This window comes from Pteropus alecto, unplaced genomic scaffold, assembly GCF_000325575.1.
Source record: "Pteropus alecto unplaced genomic scaffold, ASM32557v1 scaffold392, whole genome shotgun sequence".
NCBI classification, from domain to species: domain Eukaryota; kingdom Metazoa; phylum Chordata; class Mammalia; order Chiroptera; family Pteropodidae; genus Pteropus; species Pteropus alecto.
Genome location: NW_006431933.1, coordinates 1,459,402 through 1,476,864, shown reverse-complemented (window position 1 = coordinate 1,476,864; position 17,463 = coordinate 1,459,402). Strand labels below are relative to the sequence as shown.

Genomic DNA, 17,463 nt, shown 5'->3' with positions numbered 1-17,463 from the left:
GCCCTTCTGGTTTTCCCTTCTTTCAAAGATGAATATAATGGCCCAAGAAGGGACATGACTTTCCCTGGTGGCTCAGACTGCAAGTGACAGCACTGGACTAGAATTATGTCTCCTGAACATGTCCTCCGCCCTTGTCACACTACAGCCCAGTCTGTTTCCCACTAAAAGTTCCCCTGGAGATTCTATAAACAGAGGAAGATAATGAGAGAGCCAGACCTTACTGGACAGCTCCCTCCTTTAGACTGTCTTGTGGATGCTGCACCTATGGAACAGGCTCGCTGTCACAGGGGTTCAGGGTCCTGTGGTCATTAGAATAATATTAAATTTTTAAAAATTGTTTTGATTTTTATTATTTCATAATTCATTATTTCACAATAAAATATTAGAAAATGGAGATAAACAAATAGAAGAGAATAAAACATTACTGGTAATTCCAGCATTACTCAAAATCAACCCATGTTAACATTTAGTTATATTTACTTTCAGTTGTTTTTTCCTTTGTATGTGCATGTGTGAATGTATGTGGGTATATGTGTGAGTTTGTGAGTGTGTATACATACCACACACATTATATAGCTCAAGTTTAAAAATGCAGTCATAGTATTTGGTTGCCTCCTTTTTAACTTGGCAGTTTAACATAATTTTCTAGGCAGGAAATGTTTTTCTTTATACATACATGATGCATAGCATTATGTCCTTTGGATAGGCTATAATTGATTTAACCAATCTACTGTATAGTCATTTAAAGTGCTTCAGGTATTCTGTTGTGATCGAAACTGCTGTGGTGAAATTATTGCACTTAAATATTTTTCCTCAAGTCACTGAAATTGTATTTCAAGTCAAAGATATAGGGGCATTAAATGGTAAATGAATCACTGCCTGACAGTACTGTGCTTCCACCCAGTGGAAAATTGCCCTTGGCAAGACTCTGCTCCATCATATCAGTCACAGGCCCACAGATGAAGGCCACAACAATGTGGTCCTCCCCAGTCCTTCTGCACACAGCCACTTGCCCAGCCAATGTGTGGGAAGTTCTAGATGAATGATTCTGAGCTCTGCAAGGCACATTTCTCCACTCATGTCTTCCTTCCCAACCAAGGACCTCTGCCCTTTGCAAGAAGAGATGGAAATGACCAAGATCATGGTGAATATTATTTATTCACTTATTTATGTATTAGATTCTTGTTTACTTTTATTAGATGTCAGGGAGCAGGGAATGGGAAGAGATACCAAGGAACCAATAAACATGTCCCCAGAAGTAGAGAACAGCCTGTTGGACCAAGAAATAGTGGCTGAAGCTGAAAAACAGGCAGAGGGGTCAGTAAGAGAAAGGGATGAAGAATATCCACAGAGAACAGCTGAAGGGATCATGGTGCACTTACTGGAGATGGAGGATCGCCAAGGGGCCCAGAGGACAGGTGGGAGTGCAATAGAACATTCAGAAGAAATGGGAAATATGAGTCAGAGGTCAGGGAGCAGCAGAGACCAAGAAGCAGTTGTCAAGGCTGTAGAAGTTATGATAGTGAGGAACAAGGAAGAGCCAGAGGGTTTAAGAAGAATTAGGGATCTAAAAATAGGAAGAGGTACGAGGAGATGGAGGAACGAGATAACAACCAGAGGGACAGGAAAACAGAAGATTCAAGTAAAATGGCAAAAACTAAAAGGTTCACTGTGCTGGGTAAGAGCCAGCAGGACAAGTAACTTCACAAGGCACCATGATTTCAAGGAAAACCTAAGGGGATGAGAAAGACAGAGGAACCAGGGAACAAGAAATGGGAAAGATGAGCCTCAGAGTGGGTAGCAGCCAAAAGAAGCAGGGACCAGCTGCTGAGGCTGTAGAACAGGTGGAGGGGCAGGGAAGGGACAGACCCATGGGACAATTGGAAAGACGGAGAAGGACCTTCAAGGCTGAGAAGTAGCTGAAGGCAGTAGGAACCACATGGAACAAAGAACAGCTCCTGAAGTCAGGGAACAGCCAGAGGGACCTGCAAACATGTGCTTGAGTGTCCACTAGAGATCCCAGGGGCTAACCAGAGAACTAGAGAACAGGAGACATGGGCATTAAAAGTGTGTCTAGTATTGGATAACAACCTGACTGACTAGGCAACTGATAGAGGGACTAGAGAACACCCAGAAGGTATAGTGTCAGTTCTTGAAGATAGTTAGCAGCCAGAGGCCCATGTAGCAGGCACTGAAGCTAAGGACAGTTGCAGAATCCAGGAAGAGGCTGGGGATCAGCCAGAGTTCCCCAGGATAGGGTGACAGGGTTTCCTGAGATGGGGGACTTCCAGTGCTAAAATAGGGAAAGTCTTGGGCAAACTGGGATTGTTGCTCACCTTGCCCAGGAAACAGTGGACCTAGCCAATAGCAGCCAATAGTCAGATGCAATGTAAATGATGGAGTAGAAGAAAGTACAGAAGCCAGCATGACATTGAGCACACAGAAGTAGTATGCTTTGATGGTCAAGAGCCTAGGCTAGGAGCCAGGTAGATCTGCCCCCCACAAAGTATGATCTGTGGACCAGACACATGAGCATTAGGTGAGAATGAATTAGAAATGCATTCCAGAACCGCCCCAGGAGCAGGGAAGAATTGAGACTAGAGAGCAGTCAAAAGACTCAAACAGCGGTCAGTCTGTGTCTACTAGAAGGAATGAGAAAGGCTCGTCAGGATCAGGGAATAGCCAAATGGACTAGGAAACAGTCAGAAGAATGGTGCCACAGACTAATGATTACTACTAGAGGGACAACTGTCAGAGGAAATACAGGACAGTCCAAGGCAACAGGGATCAGTTAGAGGGAAGAAGAAATAGGAGGAGCAGAACAGTTAAGAGGGACCCAGAGACAGTCAGAGAAAGCAACAAATAGGGGTGTCAGGAAAGAGATTGAGGGACACTTATGAGGAATAAGAAACATTTAGAGGGAACAGTAAAAGGAGAGACCAAGGAAGACCACGCAGAGGGAATAAGGACCAGCAGAGGGAGCAGGGAGAAGTCAGGGAACCAGGGTGGGCAGGGTAAGCAGGAAAGGCCAAATGGAGGAATGTAAGGCCATAGAGAATACTCAGAGGGAACAGGAAACACTCAAATGGATAGGCAATATCCAGAGGGAGCAGAGAACAGTCAGATGGATAAGGAGCAGCCAGAGGAAACAAAGAACAATCAGATGGATAGGGAACAATCAGAAGGAGCAGGAAAGACCAGGGCATCCGCAGACAAGGAGAAACAGGCAGAGAGACTAGGTATCTCACCCCAGGTGAGGGCCCAGTGAACCAAATACTACTTTTCACTTTCAGCCAGCCTAATAAGTGCCCTGGAAGGCCTTCTGCTAGACTGGGACAAGGTACAGAAGGGCAGGATCACATCACAGAAGTCAATGTAGAAATGTGCTGGGGCAGGAGTGAGAACAGCCCTGAGGAGGGAGGTCTGAGCACCAAGCCGTCTGCAGGGCGGGACAGAGCAAATGGCCAGGGACAGAATGAGCAGTGAGCAGCTAATCCTGGCAGCCTAGCACCCCTGGAAGTGAGGACACATAATGTACTGGGACTGAGATGACTCTGTAGAAAGACATTGTGTGGTTCACTGGAAGCCCTGAGGAGCTGGAGTGGGGATTCTCACCTAGCATGAAGAAGTCCTTGTAGGGGACCTGGTGGTGGTAGGGACATATATAATTCTTCGTGGTAGAAATGGCCCAGAAAATCAAATCTTTTCATATGTAGCAGGTGAGGCTGGAATCTGGGTGAATCTGTGTTAGCAACTTTGTACCCAAATCTCTAGCTTCAAAGCCCCCTCCATCATTCCACATACGCCTACCCAGCCAGGATGGGGTTCAAAAATTCTATTTTGGTGGAGAAAGGAATCAAAGAGGGGCTTCTGTGGGCAGTATACCTTGTCTATATTCATCTTGTATCTGTTAAGGCTCATTGTAATGCCTGGTGTGGTCTTGGTACACTTTCCCCAACGAACGTGGCCTTAGTGACTCCCAGGGAGGGAGAGACATGTGAGGTGGTCTTTTGTCCACCAACTTGGGCTGCCAGGCACCTGGTAGGCAGTAGTAGTTCTTAAAATGTTTAACAATGTCAGATATTAGATATGTTAATCCTTCCACACTAGCTGATAAATAGCCAATTCTCTCCTGCTCCCTGAGGCTCTTTCACTGTGTCACCCACACACCTGCTGGTCTGTCCTGGGGCAACTGGCAAGAGAACAAGGGTCAGGAAGATGGGCAGACAGAATGAGAGCTTCCTTCAAGCCTGTCCCCAGGGTTCTCACTGAATGTGAGCCCTGTGGGGACAGGTCAGGTGTATTACTAGGTCACAGGTGGAGGTCCTGCTCCTCAGTAGCCCTATGGGCTATGCTCAGGAGAGCTGGTGGGTGGAGAAGGGCTGGGCATGGCCCAGTGCTTTTGGATCTACCTCCTCCAGGAACTGATGGTGAAACAGGTACTGTGAGCTTCCTGCCTGTTCTGCATTCCTGAACACTCGCTGTTGAGGGGAGGGCATCCAGGGCCCCAAAAGGCCAAAGGGTCTTTCAATGAATAAAGGTTCCTCATTTACTCATAGTCGATTTGTTATATCTTTTCTTTGATACTTAATGCATTTTTTTTTGTCTGTTTTAGGAAATCCTCATCTACCCCAAGGCTTAAATGAATATTCACCTATATTTTCTACAAAGAATTTTAAACTTTGGATTCTTTCGAAATAATTTAAAAATTAAAGAGCTATTACAAAATAGTACAAAGAACTATATATGCCTTGATCCAAAACCACCAATTGTTAACATTTTGACATTTGCTTTCATTGTCTTTTCAATTTATATATGCATGTATGTGTGTATGTGTTTGTATACACATAGATGTATTAGAACTTTATTTTCTGAACCATTTGAGAGTAATTTGCAAACTTAAATCCCCTTTACCCCTAAATACTTCAATGTTTATCTCTTAAGAAAAAGGATATTCTCTTACATGACCATAGTTACAGTTATCAAAATCAAAATATTTAACTTTGATATAATGCTATCTAATATACAATGTGTATTATCTAATTATCTAATATACAATATGTAATATACAGTTTCCCCTGCTGTCACAATAATGTTCTTTATAGCATTCCCCCTGATCCAGGACAACCAGGTTCATGTATTGCATTTAGTTGTCATGTCCTTTTAGTCTTTAATCTGGAACAGTTCCTTAGCCTTTCTTTGATTTTCATGACACTGACAGTTTTGAAGAATGTCCCTCAATTTAAGTTTGTTTCTTGCTTCCTCATAATTAGATTCAGGTTATTCATTTTTTTCAGAAATAACACAAAAATGATGATGTGTTCTCAGTGGCTCGTGTCAGTAAGCATTTAATATTAATTTGTCCTTTATTGATAATATTAACTTTATTGATAATATTAACTGGCTAAGATGCTGTCTGTCAAGTACTGTGAAGTTACTATCTTTCTATTTTTAATTAATAACAATTGTGTGGGCAGATTTGAAACTATGTGAATATGCTGTTTCTCATACTTTTGTCCACTAATTTTAGCATCCAGCGATGATTCCTGCCTATAACAATTAATTGCTTGCTGTTTCCCTGATGGTATTTTTTCTAATTCCATCATTTCTTCTACATTGATTAGTTGGTATTTTATTGTATGGAAAAACATTCCTTGCTTTGATGATGAAAGTAAAATGATGTGCCAGGCACAAGGAGCACACTTTGATTTGCCTTCACTAATAGGAACTAGACCGTTTTGCTCCTATTAGTGGAGAAATGACTGACTCCAGGGTTAGAACAGAGAAAGTACAGAGTGATCCAGATGAACTCGTTGTGCTGGAAAGTAATGAGGTGCTCAAAAGATGGGGACATGTCAAAAAGACACAGGAGTCAGCCTGAAGGACCTCTCTGGCCAAATCTGGGACAATGTGAGTAGAAAAATAAATAATAGTGGCAATAGATTATAACCCACTAAATAAAGTAGAAAGTCACCAGTCCATATGATAGGTAGATAGGCAGGTGTGTAGTTAGGCAGATAGATAGGCAAGAAGTGAATGCTTCTTTTTAATAGCATTCTGATCTTTTATGGTGTGTCCACTAATTTCTCCAGTCTTTCTAAAAATAACATTGGTAGTTTGCTACAAACATTAAAATTTTTGAAATAATTATAGATTTATAGAAAATTGTAAAGATCGTACAGAGAAGTCCCATGTAACCCTTTACCCAGTTTCCCTCAGTGTTTACATCCTGTGTCACTAGTATCACAAACAGGAAACTGACATTACTATATTGTGTGTGCGTAGTTCTCTGCCATTTTAAACATGTGTAGACGCCTGTACAATAATCCAGATACAGAACTATTCTATCACATAAGTCTACTGGTGTTGAAATTTTACCAGCTGGAGTAAAGTGTAGAAAACTTACCTCCCTTTAAGTCCTCTTACACTTGGAGTTTATAATAAAAATGTCTTAAGTATTTCCTCTGCGTACATGGAGAGCCACATCAGACAATGTTATACTTTTTGCTTTGACCTTCAGACAATTTTAAAAACTCAGGAACAGAAGAAAAGTCTATTGTATTTACCTATATTTTTGTTCTTTCCATTTTTCCTTCTTTCCTGATGTTGCAAGAATCCTTTTTATTATCTCCTTTCTGTTTAGAGAACTTCCTTTAGCCTTTCTTTTAGGGTACGTCTACTGGCAACACATTTTCTTAGTTTTCTTTCATCTGAAAATGTCTCGATTTCCCCTTCATTTCTTTTTTTTAATGAAAGCTTTATTGAGATATAATTCACATGCTATACAATTTATCCAAAGTGTACGATTCAATGTGAGTTTTGTATATTTATAGATATGTGTAACCATTACCAGTCAATTTTAGAACATTTTCATTACCTCGAAAGAAACTCTGTACCCTTAGCCATCACTTCCCTACCCTGCTTTCCCCCTCCCTACTTCCCCCAATCCTAAATTACTACTAATCTACTTTCTATCTCTATAGACTTCATTATTCTGGACATTTCATATGAATGGAATTATGTAATGTGTGATCTTTGTGTCTGGCTTCTTTCACTCAACATAATGCTTTCAATGTTTATTCATATTGTTGCATGTATCAGTATTCCATTCCTTTTTATGGCTGAATAATATTGCATTTTGCAGATATACCACAATTTTTTAATGCATTTGTCAGATGATGTACATTTGGGCTGTTTCCACCTTTTTGAATATTATGAGTAATGCTCCTATAAACATTTGTTTTTTTATGTAGATATATATTTTCATTTATCTTGAGTATACATACACTTAGGAGTGGAATTGCTGGGTCAAATAATAACTCATGTTTAACTATTTGAAGAACTGCAAGACCGTTTTCCAAAGCAGCGGCACCATTTTACATTCCCACCAGTAGTATGTAAAGATTCCAATTTCTCCACATCATCATCAGCACTTGCTATTATCTGACTTTTTGATTCTAGCCATCTTAGCGGATGTGAGGTAGTATCTCATTGTAGTTTTACTTTGCGTTTCCCTGATAATTAACGATGCCAAGCATCTTTTCATGTGTTTGTTAGCCATTACCTCTTCATTCCTGAAGGATCACTTTGCCAGATATGGAATTCAGGGTTGACAGTTCTTTTCTTTCAGCACTTGAAAAATGTGCCACTTCCTTCTTAACTCCATGCTTTCTGATGACCAATCTTGTATCACTTGGTTTCCCACCTCTAGGTAAGGTGTCATTTCTTTCTTGCTGATTTCAAGATCTTTCCTGTCCTCAGTTTTCTGAAGTTCGCCTATACCGTGTCTTGGTGTAGATGTCTTTGATGTATCCTCTTGGGATTTGCTCAGCCTCTGGGTTGATATCTTTTGCTAAATTTGAGAAATTTTCAGCCATAATTTCTTTTTCAGCCCCACACCTTTTCTCTTCTCCTTCTGGGACTCTGAAGACATGAATACCAGATCATTTGTTATAGTCTTACAGATCCCTGAGACTCTGCTCATTTTTTCCTAATCATTTTTCTTTCTGTTGTACAGATTGGATCATTTCTATTGCTCTGTGATCAAGGTCTCTGTCTCTTTCCTCTGTCCTCTCCACTCTTCTATTGAGCTCATTGTATTTTTCAGTTCTAAAATTTCCATTCAGTTCTTTTTATCTTCTATTTCCTTGCTGAGACTTTTTCTTTTTTTGCATTTCTTTTAAGTACATAAAAGCATTTTTATGATGGCTACTTTTAAAATCTTGTCAGATAATTCTAACATTTGTGTCATCTCGATGTTGGTGTCCGTTGATTGTCTTTTCTCATTCAAGTTGAGATTTTCCTGCTTCTTCATATGATGCCTGATTTTCAGTTATGTCCTGGATATTTAGGGAAGTATGAGATTCTGGATATTATTTAAATCTAGCATTTAGCAGTCCTCCTCTTACTCTGTTCTGCTAGAAAAGGAGAATCTAATCTCCTCCTTTCTGCCAAGTGGAGGTGGGAGTTCAGGTTCCCCACATGGCCTTCTTTGACATCCCAGAAAGAGACGAGTACCTTGTTACTGCTGGGGGTAATGGTGGTGGTGGAATGTCAGGCTCTCCAGGAGACTGCTTTGTTCACCATCCTGGTGGGGAGACAGAAGGGTATCATGTTACTGGGTGAGGGTGGAAGTTTGAGATCCTCATGTAACCCAAACTGATACTATGGGGAGGGGGCTCATTAGCCCCAAGCAGGGATGAAAATTTAGGCTCTCCACTCAGCCTTTGCTGATGGGAATGTGGGTGGAAAGCCATAGTTTTTCTTGTGATGCTTGCTGGAGTAAGGCAGTTATTATCTAAAATTTTCTCTTTTGCTAAATTGCCCCTTTCCTGGTTCTTTGGTTAGAGGAAATATTCTTGCAAAATTTTTTGTCTACACCAATTGGCATTATGGGTTTCCAGCCTTCCCAGCACCTAGTCCAGGATATATGAGGCAGAAAGAAAACTCAGGGAAACCACTGCTGTGTCATTCCTCAGGTTCTGAGGTCCCTAGCCAGTTTGCCTTTCACCAATTGACAGTCTTCTTATCTTTGTTTTACATATAATATCAAAAGTTTTTATCTCTACTTAGCAAATTGGAGCAAGGGAGAATCATGTCAATTCCATTTCGGTCCCATTGGTAATTTTTTACTTAATTTTTAAAATAGGTAATACATTCACGTGGTTCTCTCCCCAATTCCCCGGGTCTCCCTAGCATAGAAAAACAGTCCTAATTATTTTGTGGATGGGTGGGTGGAGTATATGCTTAGAGATTATGCAAATAAAAACAACTAAGAAAATATCCTTATTTTTCAACAAAAATAGTAGATACTGTTCCTGTTATATTGAACACTGATTTTTTAAAATTACTGTTAATTTTTAGCTTTTATCATGAAATATTACACACATTTTAAGTAATGCTGCTGTAAATATTCTTGAACATGTCTTCTGCTGCACATGTTCCAATCAGGCATATTTCCATGAGTAGAATCACTGTGTCTTAATGTTGGCATGTCTTCAGCACTGCCAGATAAAGCCAAAATGCTTTCCAGCATAGTTGTACCAGTTCACACCACCATCAGCCATATGAGAGTTCTCATTGCACCATATTCTCTTCATCGTTTCATATTATCAATCTTCTACATTGAAGACATTCTAGGGATTGTGTAGTGCTGTCTCATTGTGGCTTCAATTTGCATTCCTTGGTTACTAAGGAGGTTGAGCCCTTTTCGTTGTCTATTGAGGCTTTGGATTTCCTCTTTTGTAAAATGTCTGTTCAAATCCTTTGCCCACTTTTCTACTATGTGGTCTGTTTTCTTCCTATTGGCTTGTGAGAGTTATTTACAACCTCTATATATGAGCCTTTGTTAGTAATATATGTTGCAGTATCTTCTATTTTGTGGCTTTTTTTTCTCTTATAATGCTGTCTTTTAAATGAATAGAAGTTTAAAACTTTATTGTAGACAGACTTATCAGTCTTTTTCTTTATTATTAATGTTTTTTGTATCTTGTTTGAGAATTATTTCCCTAATCCAAGATCATGAAAACATTTGTCTACATTTTTAAAGACTTTACTGTGTTTCCTTTCCCCCATATATTTCTTCTAAATGTTTTTTTTAGCACTCTTGTGTCTTTCTATGTTGGTTATCCAAGTGTTTAATTTGTTCTATATTTTATTTGACTCTACTGCCATTGCCTAGCACATAATAGATCAGTAAATGTATTGTATCTAGTTCCTCCATTAACTAGAGGACTTAAAGAGAGCTCATCTTAATCCTAATTTTTGAAAAAGAATGACTCAATGAATAAGTGAATGAATGTAGCACACAATGAATGCCAAGGTACTTCGGTAAGTTTTTCTCTCACAAAATAAAAGGCAAAGCTAGGTATTTAGTGCATTATGGTAAAAGTCATTAAAAACATTTTCAATTTATCCTCCCTTCATCCCTCAGTGCTGACAATGTAATTTTGAACAGGATTGTGTTGTTACAGGTCTCAATATCATTTGAGGATGTGACTGTGGACTTCAGCAGAGAAGAGTGGCAACACTTGGACCCTGCTCAGAGATGCCTATACCGGGATGTGACACTGGAAAACTACAGCCATCTGCTCTCAGTCGGTAAGCTCTCAGCCACCCTAAGTGTCTACCAGGGAACTCAGTAAGGCTGTTTCCATTTTCAGCTGCTGAGTGCTCTGAGACATCTCAAATGTGTGATGGTGCCATCCTTGATTTGTCTAGAGTCTTCAGACCCTTTCCGGCACTATTATTATTACTCGATTCCCAGCGAAATGTGATTACTTTTCTGTAAAAAAAAAATATGGAAGTGCCATTGATAGATCCCTGAAACTCATTTAGCTGGACCTAATCCTATATCATGTCTTGTTAACAGGGTACCAAGTTCCCAAACCAGAGATCATTTTCCAGCTGGAGCAAGGAGAAGGGCCATGGATGTTGGAGAGGGAAACCCCACATCAGAGCTGTTCAGGTGAGTGAGTTTGACCCAGGCAGATGGAAGTCATGGAAGTAAATCTCACTTTTGTAACAGAAGTCAGTACCTTCCAAAGGCTGTGAAGATAATCTGTCTTAAAAGTTCTAAATTTTTGGATTTGCTTGGAGATAGTTGATATAAGTTTTTCTGATATCTAAATGCTATTTCCAGGTATGACTCTTGTCACATCTATTGTCTTATTCTCTTGGATTTTTGACAAAAGAGCTGTCTCTAATCCTGTACACTGGATTACATACATACCATCCAATTTTATCTAGGACTTTTTATTCTTCCTGCTCCACCTCCACTCCCTTTATCTTAGATTCTTTCCTCGTACATTCAGGTATTTTAAATTTTCTTTTCTTTTATTCCAATTCCTCATATCCATTACTTATACCTCTTCCCACAGGCAACTGGTCTAATATAATTTATCTTTGAATTTGTATGTTATTCTCTTAAAGCCTAAAGTATTGGTTTATGAGTATATATTTTTAGTTTATATAAATTATATTGTGCTATGTGTCTTAATTCTTTTCTTTTTTTCACTCATCTCTAAGTTCTGTCCATATTGCAGTGTGTTCATCTGACTTTGTTCCTTCAAATTGCATAGTATTCCACAGTGTGCCAGCACCACATCTTACTTACCCATTCATCCCATAGTGGAAACTAGGGTTGTCACTAACTCCCGGCTGATACAAACAACTCTACAATAAATTTCTACATAAACGTTCCCTTATGGATCTAATTGAGTTTTGCAGAATTATCATCCTGAATTCTCTGTCATTTAAGTTACATATTTCTATGTCTTTAAGCTTATTTTCTGGAGATTTTTCTCTTTCTCTCTGAGCTTCCTTTTCACTTTGGTTGTTCATGGTGTTTAATGGAGTATTTCTCCACCTGAGCATTAGTGGAAGTGTATCCTCCTTTTTTTCTTTTTCCTGAGAGATTTATTATATAAACATCTCTCTTTAGCCTATTGATAAGAAGGCATTTTTCTTTTGGTTTCCAGTAGGTAGCATCTAAGCCTCTTAGATTCTACTTTATATAAAGTCTTAATAATGCCTTTTTTTTTCTTATAAATATTCGATCACTTGCTACCCTCAGTCTCAGTCTCTGTCAGTGTTATTGGCAGTTTTGGTAGTGTTTGCTCAGATTCCCCTGGGGCTCAGCAGTGTTCAGTCTTGGAGGAAATGGGGAGAGGTGCCCTCTGGGTTGGAGGATGGTAGCTGCAGCTCAGCTTGGCATTTTGCAACCGTGGCTCGTAATAATCAACTGTTACTTCTCTGCCATCCCCACTTCTCCATTTTTCTGCCCTGATACCTGGGCACTGCCACTGCGTGGAGCTCACAGCTCTCTCAGGCAAGGCTGTTCAGATAATCCACTGCACCTTCTCCCCTGCAGGGAGTTCTGACTGCAAGAGGCAGCTTCTTTGTTTCTCCTAGTCTACCGCCAGTCGCTTGTGGATCTGACCTATTGTAGCTCTTATTAGCAGATCCCTCGCTCAGACGTGCTACTATGCAGGTTGGGTGTTTTTTGTTAAGTTAGATGTTCAGCTTATTTTTGTTTCAAGAGGAGAGATCTGGGGACATCTCTCACTCCATGTTTCTGACATAATTTAATCCATTAACATTTAAAGTAATTATTGAAAAAATAATTGTTGATATGTAGTTGCTGCCATTTTATTATTCATATTTTTTACACTTTTTTCTTTTTATTAAAGAAACCCCTTTAATATTTCCTGTAATACTGGTTTAGTGGTGATGAGCTCCTTTAGCTTTTTCTTGTCTGGGAAGATCTTTATCTGTCCTTTGATTCTCAATTATAGCTTTGCTGGGTTTGTATGTCTATTTTCTTTGGCAAGTTAAAGAAGTTTCTCATTATTATTTCTTCAAATGGATTTTCCAATCTTTGCTGTCTCTTCTTCTGGTATCCCTATGATACGAATGTTGGTACATTTGATGTATCAGAGGCCCCTTAAACTCTCTCTTTTTGGGGGGGATTCTTTTTTCTTATTGCTGTTCTGATTGGGTGTTTTCTGCTACCTTATCTTCTAAATCACTGATTAGACTCTCTGGTTCATCTAATCTACTGTTGATTCCCTGTGATCTATTCTTCATTTCAGTTATTGTATTCTTAATTTTGACTGGTTCTTTTTTATGTCTTTTATCTCAGTTTTTATGTGTCCTAGCTCTTTGTCGATGTTTTCACTGAGATCACTGAGCATTTTTATAACCAGTGTTTTGAACTCTGCATCTGGTATATTGCTTTTTTCCATTATGCTTAGTTCTTTTTCTAGAGTTTTGTTTTCTTCTTTCAGTTCAGACATATTTCTATGTTTCCCACTTTTCCTGCCTTCTTATGTTTGCTTCTATGTATTAAGTAAAGCTGCTATGTCTCCCTGCCTTTGTATAGTGGCCTTATGTAGTAGGTGTCTTGTGGGGCCCAATCTCCCTGGTCACCTGAGCCAGGTGCTTCAGGTGTGTCCCTTGTATGGGTTGTATGTGCCATCCTGTTGTAGTTGAGCCTTGGTTGCTGTTTGTACATCAGTGGGAAGGATCGACCCTTGGGCTTACTGCCTGTGAGAACTGGCCATGACTACAGTAGAAGAGCTGCTGTGCAGGGGATGACCCTATGGAGCAGAATTCGCTTTAGTGGGGCTCTAGTGACTACCCAGTCTGCCTAAGGGTGTGTTGTCCTCAGATGTGGCCCTGGGTAGTGCACTGGCATGGTCTGAAGCCAGCCACTAGGCATACTAGTCCTGGGACCTCCTGGGAGGTACTGCCACAGGAAAAGTTCAACTAAACCTTGTGTTCTGCCTAAGGCAACCTGGCATGAGCCACCAAGCAATCAGCAGGTAGCCACCACCAGTGCTGGGCTTGGAGGTGCCTCAAGAGGCCAAGCCTTGAACCAAACCCAGCTTCCACTAGTGACAGGCTTGGGGTTGCTCAGCAAGAGTTATGGGGCATGTACAGGCCAGATACTTCTTGTTTTGGTTTTGTGAACCTTTGAGAGATTTTAGGACAGTCTGCAGCATGTGCCAAGACAAGCCATTCATATGGAAAAGCCACTTAAAGTGGCTTGGGTGGGCCCACAAGTTGGGTCAGGCTGGGTCTCAGGGAAGTCACCAGGGCTGTGTGAGACTAGTGTTAGCCAGTTTGATGGAGAGACAGATATAGTGGCCACCTCCATCTGCATGCTGGGAGTGGGAAGTCTCAACAAAGAAACAATGGATTCTACCAGTACTTCTGCCTGGGAGAAAGCTGCCCCTCCAGCTCTTGCCCTGAAGCAAGACAATTCAGTTTCAACCCTATATGTCCTTGGTGCCTTTCAAGCTGCTGCTCCAGTGCTGGAGCTCAGAGTGAGTGAGTCCATCAGAGAGTGATTTTATGTGCGGACCCTTTAAGTGAAGTGCCTGGGTCTCCAGCTGTCCTCTGTCTCACTCAGTCACAATCTCTGCTGGTTTTCATAGTCAGAACTTGTGGGAACTTCTCTTCCCAGCACTGGAACCCTGGGCTGGGGAGCCTGGTGTGGGGCTGGGCCCCCTCACTCCTCAGGGAAGACCTCCACAGCCTAGATATCCCTCATGATTTTTAACTGCCACACACAGGTGTGGGACCAACCCCTTTTGTGTCTCTACCTCTCCTACAAGTCTGTATATCCTTAGTTGTAGGATTTCTGTTCAGCTAGACTTCAGGTGATTCTCAATTATGGTTGTTCTATAGTTTAGTTGTAATTTTGATGTGGTCATGAAAGGATGCAAACATAGTGTTTACCTACTCCGCCATGTTGACTGGAAATCTGAAGTTCATTTTTTGCACATGACTATACAGTCATTTCAACATCATTTATTTAAAAAATTATTCTTTCTCAACTGAATTGCCATTGTACCTTTATTGATAATCAGTTGTCGTTTGTGTACTGATATCTTTCTTAACTCTTCATTCTGTTCCATTAATCTATTCATCTATCTTTACACCACTCCCATACTGTTTTGATTAGTGTAGCTATGTAATAAATCTGAAATCATGTAGTGTTTGTCCTCCAACTTTGTTTTCTTCTCTTTCAAATTGTTTTGGCTATTCTAAGGCCTTAATATATATCTATATAAATTTTAGAATTAGTTTTTCAGTTCTAGAAAAGTGAATTTTGATTAGGATTACATTGACTGAAATCAGTTTGGAGAGAATTGAAGTCTTAACATTATTGGGTATTTCAATCCATGACCAATTATATTTTTCTCAGCAATGTTTTCTACTGTTCAGTGTACAGGTCTTATGCATCTTTTGTCAGATTTATCCCTAAGTATACTATTTTTTCCAGCTTTACTAAGATATAATTGACATATAACATTGTGTAAGTTTAAAGTGTACAATGTGTTGGTTTGATACATTTATATATTGCAAAATGATTACTTCTGTAGTATTAGCTAACCCCTCCATCCTGTCACATAGTGACCATTTCTTTTTTTGTAGTAAGAATATTTTAGATCTACTCTCAACATTCAAGTATATGATACAATATCACTAGCTATAATCACCATGCTGTACTTTAGATCCCCAGAACTTTTTTTATCTTTTAACTGGAAGTTTGTACTCTTTGATTGGGAGAGAGAAACCACATACTAATTTGAACAGGGAAAGTATAACATAAAGAATTATTAGCTATAGTGAGATTGCAGTAACAAGGGATTGGCTAGTAAAGGTAAAGAGATCTCTAAAGAATAAAGGAATAGCAAGACTAAAGAACAGACAGTACCTCTAGGACTGTAATGGAGCAGCCAAGGAAATGCTTCCCCCACTTCCAAGGGATGAGACCCAGACTTTTTCAGGGGGGCATAGCTGTGTTCATGGCATGGCAAAACAGTTTCTGTGCCATGCTGGTGGAACTTGCTGGAAATCTGCTCTCTGGGATTCCAGAGAAACCTGACCATGGGGAAATGTCTTAATGGAGATATTCCACTACCAATCATCTGAGAGAAGTGCCACGGTAAACCACTGGGTGCTGCTGGTTACAATTCACTGCAGAGCATAGAGCTAGGGAAGCTACTGGTGCTGCAGGAGCTGGATACCAGAGGTTACCCATTGCAGGAGCTAAGTGCCAAAGAAGCCACCTACACTGTAAGACCTGGATGCTGGGGAAGTTATATGTGCATCAGGAGCCAGATATTGGCAAAGCCACCCACACTGCCTGAGACTGGTGCTAGACAAGCTGCCCTAGTTGGAAGAGCCTGCTGAGAGCTCACTAGAACCAGGAAGCAAAACCTTTTCCTCCTGCAATGTCTCTCCATTACCCTCTACTAACCAAGCTCATCATTGTGCCAGCTGGCAAAGGGAATAACATATTTAAAGAAACACAGATTCATTTTTATAGAATGGACAAGGAAGCAGGAATTTGGAATTGAAAGACAATAAATTGATAACTGGCACACTTATTCTTCAGTTTTCCAAAGCAACGCATGGAAAATATTTAGTAAAGTTAAATTTGTTGAATTTGGAAAGAGAGAGAGAGAAGGACATTTTGCTCTCTTTCAGAGGATTTTTCAAATGTCTGCTCAGAGGAATTCAAAGGACCATAGATTACATTTGAAAAGGGAAGACAACTGTGCGAAATGTTAACAATTTTAGCCTTTGCATATTAATTCATTCTGTTAGAACACAAAACTGCCAAATTGAGTATCAATATGAGTTGTACCATATCTGCTTTATAAATTCATAGAACCTTCCTAGAGGTGTATTGAAATTAGAGCTAATATCAAGAATAATCCATTTTGAATATGCACAGAGGAGCAAAACAACAAGCTTAATATAAATGTATGTCTCTCATATAAGAATTCTGAGGTGAATGGGTCCATTCAACATGTCAACTCTAATCTTGATGCATCATTCTGGGACCATGTCCCAAATCATTGCTCTGCCATCTCTTAGGGCAGTTGTCAGCTGCATGATTAATATTGGATGATTGTTGAGTCCAGTAGAAAGGGAAAGGAGGAATAAAGAAGATTTGCCCCCAGAAAGCGGAGAAGTGGGGCAAGACTGCAGAGAAGCAACAGGTGATTTTTTACTGGCCCCGGTTAACTGAGGCTGAGCCACAGCCCCAACCCTCAACCCAGAGGGCCCTTCCCCCCATACCCTCCAAGACCTATCACCACAGAGCCCCAGGAGAATCTGAGAAAATGCTGCCGCTGAGACTAAAGCTACCTCTCACAGCCTCTGGAGCTCTCTGCAGGAGGAGGAGGAGAGAAGAAGGAGGACAAGTTCTTGTGGCAGAGTTCCCTGAACAGCTCTGCCTTGGAAAACTGTGAGCTGTGGCCAGCTGGCTGCAAGGCACAGTCATCAGGGCAGAAAGCAGAGAAGCAGGGTGGGACCGCATAGGAACAACAGTTGATTTTTGCTGGTGGAGATTGCAAAACTGAGGCTGAGCTACAGCCCCCAACCCCGACCCAGAGGGCCCCCCCCCACCCTCTAGACCAATCCCTGCGAAGACCCAAGGGGATC

At 40.5% G+C, this 17,463-nt stretch overlaps 1 protein-coding gene across 1 annotated transcript in view; it reads left to right on the top strand.

The window, feature by feature from the left end:
• Positions 1-17,463, top strand: part of ZNF41 (zinc finger protein 41) — a 60,857-nt gene that overhangs the window by 26,685 nt on the left and 16,709 nt on the right. Inside the window, exons 3-4 of the mRNA XM_015585554.2 lie at positions 10,473-10,599; positions 10,871-10,966. Of these exons, the coding sequence (XP_015441040.1) occupies positions 10,473-10,599; positions 10,871-10,966 (223 nt within the window). The remainder of the gene's footprint in view (positions 1-10,472; positions 10,600-10,870; positions 10,967-17,463) is intronic.